We start from the raw sequence: 15,207 nt of genomic DNA, 5'->3' as shown, positions 1-15,207 counted from the left end.
GGTGGTTCCAAGCGCTTAGTACAGTGCTCTGCACATAGTAAGGGCTCAATGAATACTCCTGAACGAATGAATGGACAGCCCTGAGGGGCCTTTGAAGATGGGGCGACCTATTTTCTGTCGGATTTGCCCGGGGGGGGGCAGAGGCGGGGGGAAGGGTGCCCATGGAAAGGTTAGGGGGTGGGAGAGGTGGGCCGGGAGCGTATCTGCTGTATTGGAGTCTCCCAAGCGCTTAGTACATTCCTTCAATTGTATTGGCTGAGCGCTCACCGTGCGCAGAGCACCGTTGGGGAAGCGACGCGGCTCGGTGGAAGGAGCCTGGGCTTGGGAGTCAGGGGCCACGCGTTCGACTCCCGGCTCCGCCGCCCGTCAGCCGGGTGACCGCGGGCGAGTCGCTTCGCTTCTCCGGGCCTCGGTTCCCTCATCTGGAAAAGGGGGATTAACCGGGAGCCTCCCGTGGGACGGCCCGATGACCCCGACCCTCCCCCAGCGCTTGGAACGGCGGCCCGCACGTAGGAGGCGCTTAACAAATACCAACGGTATTACCCAGCGCTTGGGATGTACGGCTCGGCGACAGATAGAGCAATCCCTGCCCCGCAGCGGGCTCGCGGTCTAAGAGGGGGAGACAAGGCGGCAAAACCAAAGGGCAGGGTCCCCGGCCCGCGGGAGGCGCTCAATAAATACCACCCGGCGGACCGTCAGGAGAGACTGGGAGGATGAAGAGGGCCGGCTGGGCTGCGGGGAGCGGAGGAGACGGCGGAAGACGTCGACACCGGACTGTCCTTTGACCTCCCGGCCCCCACGGACCCTCCCGGCTACTGGCGCGGGGGCCTCACGTCACCCCCTCTGGACTCCCAAGTTCGTCGTGGGCAGGGAGTGTGTCTGCTTGTTGTTCGGTTGTCCTCTCCCAAGCGCTTAGTACAGTGTTTTGCACACACTCAACGCTCAATTCATATCGTTGAATGAACGGACGGTCCGCTCCCGGGGAACTCTGAACCGTCCACCCGCCCTCCTCCGAATAATACTAATAACGGTGCTGTTGGGCGAGTGCTTACGACGTGCCGGACACTGTACTGAGCACAGGGGGTCGGACACGGTCCCCCGCGGGGCTCGCCGCCGACTTGTTCGTTCCAAGCGCTTAGTACAGTGCTCTGCACCTAGTGAGCGCTCAGTAGACACTAATGAACGAATGAATCCCCATTTTACAGACGAGGGAACCCCGAGAGGTGAAGCGACTCAATCCGGGCGTCGGACGTAGGAGACGCGGGCTCGTGGGGGTCCCGGTGGGCCCGGGGCCGCAGCTGACCGGTGCGGGGCCGGCCCGGCGGAGCCCGCCCCGAGACCTTCAGCCGCCCGGCGCCGCCCGGCCCGGGGGCCGGGGGGGGGGGGGGGGGGGATCCTCCCCGGGAGGGTCGGCCCTCGACGACCCCCGACCCCGTGGGCCCGGAGACCCCGGCCCGGCCCCCAGAGAAGCGGGGAGGGGGTCGACGTACGGCTGGCCGGGCGCCGAGGTGCCGGCTGCCCCGTTGGCCCCGGGCCCGCCCTTCCGCGGAGCCCCGTTCTCGGAAGACCGGCCCGGCCTCTGCCCCGCTCCGGCTCCTTCCGGCCTTTCCCGGCTTCTCCCGTCCCGGAATTTGGGAACCGGGAACGGCTTTCTTCCCGCCACCGGCTTCCCCCGGCCCCCTCCCTCCCCCGGGGATCGTCCGCCCCGTTTTCCGGACCCGGAGAGGTTGAGCGACTGGCCCGAGGTGACCCGGCGGGGCCGGGGTCGGAAACGGGTCTCCTGACTCCCACCCCCGACCTCTTCCTTTCTTTTTTTTTTTTTCCCCGATGTTTGTCAAGCACTCAGGGGGTACTCCGCGCTCACCGTGCCAAGCACCGGGGTCGGTACAAGCCCCTCTCCCGCCTGGGGCCCCCGCTCTTCATCCCCGTTTTCCAGATAAGGGAACCGAGGCCCGGAGAGGTGAAGCGACTCACCCGGCGTCACACAGCCAGCGAGGCCCGGAGCCGGGATTAGAACTCGGGTCCTTCTGGGTCTCCCAGAGCCGGGCTCTAGCCACCGGGCCGTGTCGTCGCTCCGCTGGTCGCCCCAGGCCCCCGAGGCCTGGATGACGTAGGCAGCCTAATGATGATAACTGTGATGTTCGTTAAGCCCTTACCGTGTGCCGGGCACTGTACTGAGAAGCAGTGTGGCTCAGTGGAAAGAGTCAGAGGTCACGGGTTCTAATCCCGGCTCGGCCGCTCGTCAGCTGGGTGACTGTGGGCGGGTCACCTCACCTCCCTGGGTCTCAGTGACCTCATCTGTCAAGTGGGGAGGAAGACGGTGAGCCCCACGTGGGACGACCCGATCGCCTTGTATCCCCCCCAGCGCTTAGAAGGGTGCTCCGCACATAGTAAGCGCTTAACGAATACCACAGTTTTTATTTTACAAGCCAATCAGGTTGGACACGTTCCCCGTCCCACCTGGGGCTCACCCTCTCAAGCCCCATTTTCCAGATGAGGTAAGTGAGGCCCAGGGAAGGGAAGCGACTTGCCCGGGGTCCCCCGGCAGAGAGGTGGCGGAGCCGGGATTAGAACCCGTGACCCCGTGACTCCCAGGCCCGGGCTCCCGCCACTGCGCCATGCCGGGGGCGGGGAGGGGCAGAGGGACGTGGCCGATTCCTTCGGTCGTTATTTATTGAGCGCTTACAGCGTGCAGAGCACCGAGAGGACGACCCCAAAGTAAAGTGACATTGCCCACCCCCAGCGAGGTTCCAGCCGGGGCACCGGGCCGGACCCGGGGGGTAATGATACTGTTGGTATTTGTTAAGCGCTTACTGTGTGCAGAGCACTGTTCTGAGCGCTGGGGCGGATACGGGGTCGTCGGGTCGTCCCACGTGAGGCTCCCGGTTAATCCCCGTCTCCCAGATGAGGTCACTGAGGCCCGGAGAAGTGAAGTGACTGGCCCACAGTCCCCCAGCTGCCAAGTGGCAGGTCCGGGATTCGAACTCATGACCTCCGACTCCCAAGCCCGGGGCTCTTTCCGCTGAGCCACGCTGAGCCGCCCCCCAACCCCGACTGCCCCGGGCCCGGCTCAGGGTGGCGGACGCCCTTCGCCCCGCGGGGGCAGTCGGGCGTTCTGCCCGGTCGTCCGGCCGTCGGCCCGGCTCCGGGGGGGGGACGGAGGTGAACGACGCGGCGGGCGCCGGCCTGCCACTCGTTCCTTCGGTCCTATTTATTGAGCGCCTGCTGGGTGCAGAGCACCCGACTGAGCCGCTCGGGAGAGGACGGCACAGCCGCAGTTAGCAGTCACTGTCTCTAGACTGTGAGCTCGCTGTGGGCAGGGAAAGCGGCTGTTTGTTGTTATAGTGGGCCCTCCCGAGCGCTCAGTACAGCGCTCGGCACGCAGTAAGCGCTCAATGGGAACGACGGAACGGATGCCCGTAAAGAGCCGGATGGGGCTTCGGGCGGGAGTCAGGCCCGGATTTCCACAGACCCTCCTGACCCTCCCCGTCGCCCCCGCTTCCCTCTCCTCCCCTTCTTCCGTGGCAGAGTGGCTAGAGCGCTCTAGAGAAGCAGCGTGGCTCAGTGGCAAGAGCCCGGGCTTGGGAGTCAGAGGTCATGGGTTCGAATCCCGGCCCTGCCACTTGGCAGCCGGGGGACTGTGGGCAAGTCACTTCTCTGGGCCTCAGTTCCCTCGTCTGGAAAATGGGGATTCACTGGGAGCCTCCCGTGGGACAACCCGACGACCCTGTATCTCCCCCAGCGCTTAGAACAGTGCTGTGTACATAGGAAGCGCTTAACAGATACCGACGTTATTATTATTATTATTATTATTATTATTATTAGAGCCCAGGCCTGGGAGTTAGAGGTTCATGGGTTCTAATCGCGGCTCGGCCACTTGTCTGCCGGGGGACCTTGGGCAAGTCACTTCGCTTCTCTGTGCCTCAGTTCCCTCATCTGTAACAGGGGGATTGAGACCGTGAGCCCCGCGTGGGACGGGGGCCGTGTCCGACCCGATTTGCTCGTATCCACCCCGGCGCTCAGTATAGTTCATTCAATAGTATTTATTGAGCGCTTACTATGTGCAGAGCACTGTACTAAGCGCTTGGGATGAACAAGTCGGCAACAGATAGAGACGGTCCCCGCCGTTTGACGGGCTTACGGTCCGATCGGGGGAGACGGACGGACGAGAACGATGGCACTAAACAGCGTCGAGGGGAAGAACGTCTCGTAAAAACCGATGGCGACTAGATAGAATCGAGGCGATGTACGATTCATTAACAAAATAAATAGGGTAACGAAAATATATACAGTCGAGCGGACGGGTACGGTGCCGTGGGGATGGGCAGGGAGAGGTGGAGGAGCGGAGGGAAAAGGGGAAAATGAGGCTTTAGCTGCGGAGAGGTAAAGGGGGGATGGCAGAGGGAGTAGAGGGGGAAGAGGAGCTCAGTCTGGGAAGGCCTCTCGGAGAGGTGATTTTTAAGTAGGGTTTTGAAGAGGGAAAGAGAATCAGTTTGGCGGAGGTGAGGAGGGAGGGCGTTCCGGGACCGCGGGAGGACGTGACCCGGGGGTCGACGGCGGGATAGGCGAGACCGAGGGACGGCGAGGAGGTGGGCGGCGGAGGAGCGGAGCGTGCGGGGTGGGCGGTAGAAAGAGAGAAGGGAGGAGAGGTAGGAAGGGGCGAGGTGACGGAGAGCCTCGAAGCCTAGAGTGAGGAGTTTTTGTTTGGAGCGGAGGTCGATGGGCAACCACTGGAGTTGTTTAAGAAGGGGAGTGACACGCCCAGATCGTTTCTGCGGGAAGATGAGCCGGGCAGCGGAGCGAAGGATAGACCGGAGCGGGGCGAGAGAGGAGGAAGGGAGGTCAGAGAGAAGGCCGACACGGTAGTCTAGCCGGGATATAACGAGAGCCCGTAATAGTAAGGTAGCCGTCTGGGTGGAGAGGAAAGGGCGGATCTTGGCGATATTGTAGAGGTGAAACCGGCAGGTCTCGGTGACGGATAGGATGCGTGGGGTGAACGAGAGGGACGAGTCAAGGATGACACCGAGATCGCGGGCCTGCGGGACGGGAAGGACGGTCGTGCCATCCACGGTGACGGAGAAGTCTGGGAGCGGACCGGGCTTGGGAGGGAAGATGAGGAGCTCAGTCTCGCTCACGTTGAGTTTTAGGTGGCGGGCCGACATCCGGGCGGAGACGTCCCGGAGGCGGGAGGAGATGCGAGCCCGAAGGGAGGGGGAGAGGACAGGGGCGGAGATGTAGATCTGCGTGTCATCTGCGTAGAGATGGTCGTCAAAGCCGTGAGAGCGGACGAGTTCACCGAGGGAGCGAGTGTAAATGGAGAACAGAAGAGGGCCGAGAACTGACCCTTGAGGAACTCCAACAGTTAAAGGATGGGAGGGGGAGGAGGCGCCAGAGAAGGAGACCGAGAATGACCGGCCAGAGAGGTGAGAGGAGAACCGGGAGAGGACAGAGTCCGTGAAGCCGAGGTGAGATGAGGTATGGAGGAGGAGGGGATGGTCGACGGTGTCAAAGGCAGCAGAGAGGTCAAGGAGGATCAGAATGGAGTGGGAGCCATCGGATCTGGCAAGAAGGAGGTCACGGGTGACCTTAGAGAGAGCAGTCTCGGTAGAGCGGAGGGGACGGAAGCCAGATCGGAGGGGGTCTAGGAGAGAATGGGAGTTAAGGAATTCTAGGCATCGATCGTAGACGACTCGTTCTAAGATTTTGGAAAGGAAGGGTAGTAGGGAGATAGGACGATAACTGGAGGGGGAGGTGGGGTCAAGGGCGGGTTTTTTTAGGATGGGGGAGACGTGGGCGTGTTTGAAGGCAGAGGGGAAGGAGCCCTTGGAGATCGAGTGGTTAAAAATAGAAGTTAAGGAAGGGAGGAGGGCAGGGGCGACGGTTTTAAGAAGGTGAGAGGGAATGGGGTCCGAGGCGCAGGTGGAGGGGGTGGCGCTTGCGAGGAGGGAGGAGATCTCCTCTGAGGATACTGCAGGGAAGGATGGGAAAGTAGGGGAGGGGGTCGTTGGGGGGGAGGGGAGAGGCGGAGGGGTGACTTTGGGGAGCTCAGACCCGATCGTGTTGATTTTCGTGAGGAAATAGGTGGCCGGATCATTGGGGGTGAGAGATGGGGGAGGGGGAGGAACAGGGGGCCTAAGGAGAGAGTTAAAGGTCCGGAACAATCGGCGGGGGTGACGGGCGTGGGTGTCGACGAGGGAGGAGAAGAAGCTTTGCCTGGCGGAGGAGAGGGCGGAGTTAAGGCAGGAAAGGATAAATCTGAAGCGTGTGAGGTCGGCTCGGTGCTTGGACTTTCGCCAGCGGCGCTCGGCGGCTCGAGCATAGGAGCGTAGGAGGCGGACGGAGGAGGTGATCCGGGGCCGTGGGTTAGTGGAGCGAGAGCGGCGGAGGGAAAGGGGGGCGAGAGAGTCGAGACGAGTAGAGAGGGTGGAGTTGAGAGCGGATATAGTGCCTGGCACAGCGTAAGCGCTTAACGATAAACAAATAAAAAATAAAAATAGAGAAGCAGTGTGACTCGGCGGCAAGGGGACGGGCTTGGGAGTCAGAGGTCGTGGGTTCGAATCCCAGCTCTGCCACTTGTCAGCTGGGTGACTGTGGGCGAGTCACTCCACCTCTCTGGGCCTCAGTGACCTCATCTGTCAAATGGGGACGAAGACCGTGAGCCTCACGCGGGACGACCCGATGACCCCGCATCTCCCCCGGGGCTTAGAACGGTGCTCGGCGCATAGTGGGCGCTGAACGGATACCGACGTGATTATCATCACTATTAAGTAGCGTAGTTATTATAGCTGTTGTTCCCCGTCCTCCCCAGGGGCCGGGCACGGAGGGGAGTAGTGGTTTGGTGCCACCCCAGCGGGGCATCCCATGCCCGCCGGTGCCCGAACCCGGGCTCTGAGGAGAGGGGCGAAGAGTTGGGGCAGATTGGGGGGCATCGGGTGGATGGGAAGCGAAGGGCGCCCGGCCCGCGCCGGCCCGGCTCCCCCCGGCCGGAGCAGGTGCCGGAGCGGGGAGAGTCGCCGGAGGTCAACGTCTGTCTCCCCCCCCCCCCCCCCCCCAATTCTAGACCGTGAGCTCCTTGTGGGCTGGGACCCCGCTCGTTATTCTGTCGTCCTCTCCCAAGCGCTTAGTACAGCGCTCTGCACACGGTAAGCGCTCCGTAAATACAACCGAATGGACGGAGGCCCCCTCGTGTGCAAGCTGGGGTCTTGGGACTCCCCCCTCCCTCGGCCGAGGGTCGTGGTGGCGGTTTAGCTGCGCGCTTATTGGCAAAAGCGCCGTACTAAGCGCTGGGGGGGGATATAAGCGAAGCATCGCCTCTCCCTGCGTCCTCGGACAGCGGGACGCGACGTGGCCCGGTGGATCGGACCCGGGTTCTGCGGCTGGATGACCCCGAGCGGGTCACCTCCCCTCTCTGGGCCTCAGTTCCCTCATCGGGAAAATGGGGGTCGAGAACGGGAGCCCTCGGCGGGACGGGGGACTGTGTCCGACCCGATTTTCTTGCGTCTGGCCGGTACGGTGCTTGGCCCCGGGGTAAGCGCTTGATTATTTTATCCCCGCTGATCCTCCCTCCCCCGGCCGGCCGACGGTCTCCCTGTCCCTCGCGTCCCCTCCCCGAGGCGATGGCCTCTCCCGGCTGAGGGTGTCCCCTCCCCGCCAGGCGATGCCGGAGCCAACATCATCGAGGTGTCCAAAGAGGCCCGGAAGCGTTTCCTCGGCCCCCTGCACCCGTCCTTCAACCTGGTGAAGATCATCCGCCTTTGCCTGAGCAAGACCCTGCCGGACAACGGGCACGAGCTGGCCGCCGGCCGGCTGGGCATCTCCCTCACCCGCGTGTCCGACGGCGAGAACGTCATCCTCTCCGAGTTCAACTCCAAGGAGGAGCTCATCCAGGTGGGAGGGGACCCCGGGGGGGGGGGGAGCGGGGGGAGCGGGGGGACCCCCCCCCCAACCCCGGCCCCCCAGGCTGACCGTCCCCCCGATCTCTATTGCAGGCCAACGTGTGCAGCACGTTTATTCCGGTGTACTGCGGCCTGATCCCGCCAACCCTGCAGGGCGTGGTGAGTTCCGGTTCCGTCCCCCGTCCCCGAGAGGTTGGGGCGGTCGGGGGGTGCCCCCCGCCATCGGCTCGGGGGGTGACACGCCGACCCGGGGCTCCCCCTCTTCTCGCCCCCAAACTGGGCCCTACCCCTCTGAGAAAGTCCCAGTCCCGTTATCCCGCCCGCCGAGGAATGACGATGATGACAAATAACGACTTGTTGGGCGCTTACTACGTGCCGGCCACCGTTCTAGGCGCTGAGGTGGCTACAGGCAAATGGGGCCGGACCCGGTCTCGGGTGGGGCTCGCGGTCTTCATCCCCGTTTTAGGGATGAGGGAACCGAGGCTCGGAGAAGTGAAGCGACTTGCGGCGGAGCTGGGATTAGAATGGTATTTAATAATAATGAGTATGGTGCCTGTTAAGCGTTCACTGTGTGCCGAGCACTGGGGTGGATACAAGTTGATCGGGTTGGACGCAGTCCCCGTCTCGCTTGGGGCCCACGGGCTTTATCCCCATTTTATAGATGAGAGAACCGAGGCCCAGAGAAGCGAAGCGACTCCCCGAAAGTCCCCCAGCAGACATAACAGTAGTAATAATGTTGGTGTTTGTTAAGCGCTCACTAGGTGCCGGAGCACCGTTCTGAGCGCTGGGGGAGACCCCGGGGGAATCGGGTCGTCCCACGTGGGGCTCCCGGTCTTCATCCCCATTTTACAGATGAGGGAACTGAGGCACCGAGAAGTGAAGCGACTTGCCCGAAGTCACCCAGCCGACAGGTGGCCGGGCCGGGATTCGAAGCCCTGACCTCTGACTCCGGAGCCCGTGCTCTTTCCCCTGAGCCACGCTGCTTCTCTGCGCAAGGGGCAGGATTAGAATCCAGGTCCTTCCGACTCCCAGGCCCGGGCTCTGTCCTCTAAGCCGTGCTGCTGTTTCTTAAGCCCTCACGAGCGCTGTACTAAGCACTGGGGCGGATATAAGGAAAATGGGGTGTTGGACCCGGTCCCCGTCCCATGTGGGGCTCCCAGTCTTCATCCCCATTTTACACCCGAGGTCAGTGAGGCCCAGGGAAGCGAAGTGACTTGCCCAGGTTCACACAGCAGACAGGGGGTAGAGAGAATTAGAACCCAGGTCCGTCTGACCCTCAGGCCCGGGCTCCGTCGTGGATTCGAATCCCGGCGCCGCCACGTGTCAGCCGTGTGACTTCGGGCAAGTCGCTTCGCTTCCCTGGGCCTCAGTTCCCTCCTCTGTAAAATGGGGATGGAGACCGTGAGCCCCACGGGGGACAGCTCAGTGGAAGGAGCCCGGGCTTGGGAGTCCCAGGTCCTGGGTTCGAGTGCCGGCTCTGCCGCTTGTCAGCTGGGTGACCGTGGGCCAGTCAGTTCACTTCTCTGGGCCTCGGGGACCTCATCTGGAAAATGGGGATGAAGACCGGGAGCCTCCCGTGGGACGACCCGATGACCCCGTGTCTCCCCCAGCGCTTGGAACGGTGCTCGGCACCGAGTAAGCGCTTAACGGATACCGACGTTATTATTATTATTATTGGGCCACGCGGCTTCTGGGCGTCCCCCGTCCACCCCCACTGTTGAGGAAGTCCTGGGATCCCACCCCTTTGAGGAAGCTCTCTGTATCCGTCGTGTCGTCCTCTCCCAAGCGTTCAGTCCAGTGCTGTGCACGCGGTAAGCGCTCAGTGAATACGACTGAACGAATGAGGAAGTCCCTGGGGCCCAGGCCCTTGCTTCCGAGCACTGGGGAAGTCCGCGGTCTCCCCCGCCCCCCCCCCCCCACCGTTGAGGAAATCCCTGCCCCATCCCCCCCCAAATCGAGGAAGTCCCTGAGGGGCTCCGCCCACGTTCTGCCCACCCCCGGGGGCGCCCCTGGATGATGATGTTGGTATCCGTTAAGCGCTTACTCTGTGCCGAGCACCGTTCTAAGCGCTGGGGGAGATACAGGGTCGTCAGGTCGTCCCACGTGAGGCTCCCAGTTAATCCCCATTTTACAGACGAGGCAACTGAGGCACAGAGAAGTGACTCGCCCACCGTCACACAGCTGACGCGGGGCCGAGCCGGGATTCGAACCCGTGACCTCTGACTCCCAAGCCCGAGCTCTCGGCACGAGACCCCCTCCCACGCGTCTGCTCCAGTGATCCAAATAATGATGGTCCCTGTTGAGCGCTTACTATGCGCCAAGCCCTGTCCTAAGCGCTGGGGGAGATAGAAGGTCAATAAGTTGGACACGGTCCCGGTCCCACGTCTCTAACAAGAGGACTTTCCCTGACTAAGCCCTCCTTTTAGCTCTCACTCCATCCTGCGGCGCCCTGATTTGTTCCCTTATTCGTTCGACCGTATTTATCGAGCGCCCACCGGGTGCAGAGCACCGTGCTACGCGCTTGGGAAGTACAGTTAGGCAGTTTATTCACCCACCCGCTCGGACCCGCGGCGGCTCTTAGGTCCGTATCCTTCGTTTATTCATATGAGTGTCCGTCTCCCCCTCTAGACTTGTAAGTTCACCGTGGGCAGGGAATGCGCCTCATTGTTATATTGGCCTCTCCCAAGTGCTTAGGACAGCGCTCGGCACACAGTCGTGCACTATACTGAGCGCTCGGGAGAGTACAGTCCGAGTTGGGAGACGCGTTCCCTGCTCAGAGTGAGCTTAACGGTTTAGAGGGGGAGATGGACGTGATTAATAATGATGATAACGATGGCATTTGTTAAGCGCTTACTGTGCGCTGGGCACTGGGGGGGGGGGGGGGGGGGATACAGGGTAATCAGGTGGTCCCGCGTGGGGCTCACCGTCTTCATCCCCGTTTTCCAGATGAGGTCACCGAGGCACAGAGAAGTTGAGTGACTTGCCCAGAGTCACCCAGCTGACGAGCGGCGGGGCCGGGATTAGAACCCAGGACCCCTGACTCCCAAACCCGGGTTTTTTCAGAAAGAAATGAACGCCGGGCACGGGCAGGTGCCGTGGGGCTGAGGTGGGGGGCGAGTGAAGGGGACAGATCCAAGTGGAAGGGGGAACGCGGAAGGGAGCGGAAGAAGAGGAGAGGAGGGCTTTGTTGGGGAAGGCTTCCGGGAGGAGACGGGCTTTTAATGAGGCTCTGAAATCGGGGAGAGCGATCGTCTGTGGGATACGCAGAGGGAGGGCGTTCCGGGACGGGGGCGACGGGTGGGCGGCGAGGTCGACGAGATGGAAGTCCGCTGAGACGGTTGGCATTAGAGGAGCGGAGCCTGAGGGCCGGGTCGGAGTGGGAGAGCAGCGAGGTGAGGTCGGAGGCGGAGAGGGGACGGACGGCTTTAAAGCCGACGGTGACGAGTTTCCGTCCGATGGGAGGTGGGCGGGCAACCGCCACGGGAAAACACGGACCGGACGCTTTTGTAGAAAAACGACGCGGGCAGCGGGGTGAAGTGTGGACCGGAGTCGGGGGAGACGGGAGGCGGGGAGGTCAGCCAGGAGGCCGTCGCGGTCATCCCGGCGGGAGAGGAGAAGGGCTTGGAGTAAGGTCTGGCTGGAGAGGAGAAGGCGGATTTTAGCGATGGCGCGCAGGTTGAAGCGACACGATTCGAGGACAGGTCGATTCTACTGATTTGCCATTGTTTTTAGGAGATGTTCTTCCCCTTGACTCTACTCAGCGCCATCGTTCCCGTCCGCCCGTCTCCCCCGATCAGACCGGGAGCCCGTCAGAGGGCGGGGACCGTCTCTATCTGTTGCCGGCTGGTCCATTCCAAGCGCTCAGTCCAGTGCTCGGCACGTAGTGAGCGCTCGATAGACCCTGTTGAATGAATGAATGAGGCAAGGTTAAGGCCAAAGTGACGGGTTTGTGAGAGGGAAAGGATGGCGGTGACGGGAAGGTCGGGGGGAGGACGGGGTTTGGGTGGGAAGATAAGGAGCTCTGTTTTGGGACGTGTTAAGTCGGGGTGACGGGAGGACGTCCAGGGAGAGATGTCCCGAGGGCCGGAGGAGACGCGAGACGGCGGAGAGGGAGAGAGATGGGGGCGGGAGAGGGAGATTTGGGAATCATCCGCAGAGAGGCGGGATTCGAAGCCGTGGGAGCGGATGAGTTCTCCGAGGGAGGGGGTGGAGACGGAGACGAGGAGGGGACCCGGGGCTGAACCCTGAGGGACCCCCCCACAGTAGGGGGGTGGGCGGCGGAGGAGGAGCCCGCCGAGGGGACGGAGAACGAGCGGCCCGGGAGAGAGGAGGAGAGCCGGGAGGACCGCGGCGGTGACGCAGAGACTGGATCGTGTTCCCAGGAGAAGGGGGCGGTCCGCCCTGTCCAAGGCAGCCGAGAGGTCGAGGAGGATCAGGAGGGAGACGAGGCCGTCGGGTTTGGCAAGAAGGAGGTCGCCGGTGACCTTTGAGGGGACGGTTTCTGTGGAGCGGAGGGGACGGGAGCCAGATCGGAGCGGGTCCGGGAGAGACCTGGCGGAGAGGAACCCGAGGCAGCGGCTCTAATTTAATAGCAATAGTGGTATTTGTTAAGCGCTTCCCGGTAATGATGGCGGTGGTATTCGTTAAGCGCTTACCACGTGCAGTGTTCTAAGCGCTGGGGGATACAAGGCGATCAGGTCGTCCCACCTGGGGCTCACAGTTTGAGGGAGCCGATGAGGGAACCGAGGCCCGGAGAAGCGAAGTGACTCGCCCAAAGTCACACAGCTGGCAAGCGGCGGAGGCGGGATTAGAACCCATGACCTCCGACTCCCAAGCCCGGGCTCTTTCCACTGAGCCACGCCCCTTCTCTAACTTTATAGCAGTTCTCCTTACTGTGTGCCAAGCACCGTTCTAAGCGCGGGGGTAGATACAAGTTCATCAGGTTGTCCCACCCGGGGCTCCCAGGCTGCACCCGCGTTTGCCGGATGAGGTCCCTGAGGCCCAGAGAAATGACGTGGGCTTGCCCAGGGTCCCCCAGCTGACAAGCGGCGGAGTTGAGATTAGAACCCACGACCTCCGACTCCCGAGCCCTTTCCGCTAAGCCACGCTGCTTCTCAAGGACAACTCGCCCAAGCGTTTTGGAGAGGACTGGGAGGAGGGAGCTGGGGCCATAACTGGAGGGAGCCGTGGGGGCAACGGAGGGCTTATTTTAGGGGAGGGGAGACCTGGGCGTGTTCGCAAGCGGTGGGGAAGAAGCCATCGGGAAGCCAGCGGTTGAAGATGATGATGATGATGATACTACTACTAATAATGCTGGTATTTGTTAAGCGCTCACTACGTGCGGAGCACCGTTGTAAGCGCTGGGGTAGGCACGGGGCAATCAGGTCGTCCCACGTGGGGCTCCCAGTCTTCATCCCCATTTTCCAGATGAGGTCACTGAGGCCCAGAGAAGTGAAGTGACTCGCCCCCGGTCACCCAGCTGACACGTGGCAGAGCCGGGATTCGAACCCATGACCTCCGGCTCCAAAGCCCGGGCCCTTTCCACTGAGCCCCGCGCAGGGAGGGAAGAAAGGAGGGGGCAGGTGCTTCGATCGGGTGCGAAGGAATGGCGTTGGAAGCGTGGGTGGAGGGGGTGGATTTTCATTCGTTCAGTTCATTCATTCAGTAGTATTTATTGAGCGCTCACTATGTGCAGAGCACTGGACTAAGCGCTTGGAACGAACGAGTCGGCAACGGATAGAGACGGTCCCCGCCCTGTGACGGGCTCACGGTCTGATCGGGGGAGACGGGCGGACGGGAACGATGGCGATAAATAGAGTCAAGATAAAGAGAGTCAGGATAAATAGAGGCGAGCGCTTACCGTGTGCAAGAGCACTGGACTGAGCGCTTGGAAAGTACCGTTGGGGAACAGGGAGAGACAATCCCTGCCCAACGATGGGCTCACAGTCTCTCTCCTCTAGAGGTAACAATGTGGGGATTTGTTAAGCGCTTACTATATGCAGAGCACTGTTCTGAGCGCTGCGGGAGATCCAGGGTCATCGGGCCGTCCCACGCGGGGCTCCCGGTCTCCGTCCCCATTTGACAGACGAGGGAACCGAGGCCCAGAGAAGTGAAGCGACTCGCCCGAAGTCACCCGGCTGCCAAGCGGCAGGGCCGGGATTCGAACCCCTGACCTCTGACTCCCGAGCCCGGGCTCTTTCCACCGAGCCCCGCTGCTTCCCCGTGTGCCAGGCGCTGTCCTAAGCGCCGGAGTAGATCCGAGGTAATGAGGCTGCCCCACGTGGGGCTCGCGGGCTTCATGCCCGTCTTTCAGATGAGGTCACAGAGAGGCAGAGCGACTCACCCGGAGTCACCCAGCCGATGAGGGGGCGGAGCCGGGATTAGAACCCACGACCTCCGTCTCCTAAGCCCGGGCTGTTTCCCGCCAGGCGGCTTCTCCAGAGGACCCGCCCCTAATCCCGGCTCCACCACTTATCTGCTGGGTGACCTTGGGCGAGTGACTTCACTTCCCTGGGTCCGTCACGTCATCTGTCGGACGGGGATCGAGGCCGTGAGCCCCACGGGGGACGGGGACGTATCCGCCCCAGCGCTTAGTACGGCGCCTGGCACATAGTCAGCGCTTGACAGATACCGCGCTTATCATCGTCGGCCCAGAGGAAGCACTTAAATCCACGGGCGACGTGGCCCGAACCCCAGAATCCCCCATCTTTCTCCTCAGACGTCTGTTCCCGGCGGCGCTGTGGAGCGGTGAGGGAGTCGCAGGTCGTGGGGTTTGGAGTCAGTCAGTTACTGAGCACCTGCTGAGCGCTTGGGAGAGGACGACAATAAACAGTGCCGGTCCCCGCGCACCCCCTCCGCTCCCCCCTCGCCCCAAACGAGCAGGTGCCTGGGGGGAGCAACCAACCCACCCCCCCCGGGCAGGTGGGCACAGAGCAGGACCCCCCCCCCCCCAGCTGGTGCTGCCCGCCTTGGCCAGCGAGAAGTAGGGGGGAACCCGGGCTGAGGCTGCGGGATCGGGGGGGTGGGGGGGCGGGGGGGTCTCTCCCGGGGCCTCCCCGCCCGAGCTCGCCTTCCCCGAGCCGGGGGTGGGTGTGTTTCGGGGGGAGGGAGGGGAATTCCCTCGGCCTGGCCGCTCGCTGCCGGCCTTCCCGTCCCTGGCGGCGGGCAGAGGCCGCGTGACGCCGGCCTGGCCTGTTTTCGACTCCGGTGACGTGAGTGAGGTGATAAGGATAGCGGTGGGGTGGGGGCGGCGGGCGGGAACGGGGGCGAGGGGCCGTTGGGCTCCCGAAAGGGCGCCCGCCTCGCCATCCCC

General features: G+C 62.7%; 1 protein-coding gene across 1 annotated transcript in view; it reads left to right on the top strand.

Moving 5' to 3' along the window:
* The window catches only part of PNPLA2 (patatin like phospholipase domain containing 2), a 30,032-nt gene that overhangs the window by 4,606 nt on the left and 10,219 nt on the right, over window positions 1–15,207 (top strand). The window contains exons 2-3 of the mRNA XM_029059409.1: window positions 7,655–7,887; window positions 7,989–8,054. Coding sequence (XP_028915242.1) covers window positions 7,655–7,887; window positions 7,989–8,054 — 299 coding nt within the window. The remainder of the gene's footprint in view (window positions 1–7,654; window positions 7,888–7,988; window positions 8,055–15,207) is intronic.

Source organism: Ornithorhynchus anatinus, chromosome 3 (assembly GCF_004115215.2).
Source record: "Ornithorhynchus anatinus isolate Pmale09 chromosome 3, mOrnAna1.pri.v4, whole genome shotgun sequence".
Lineage (NCBI taxonomy): Eukaryota > Metazoa > Chordata > Mammalia > Monotremata > Ornithorhynchidae > Ornithorhynchus > Ornithorhynchus anatinus.
Note: the sequence above shows the minus strand (reverse complement) of the source record. Positions and strands in the feature narration are given on the sequence as shown.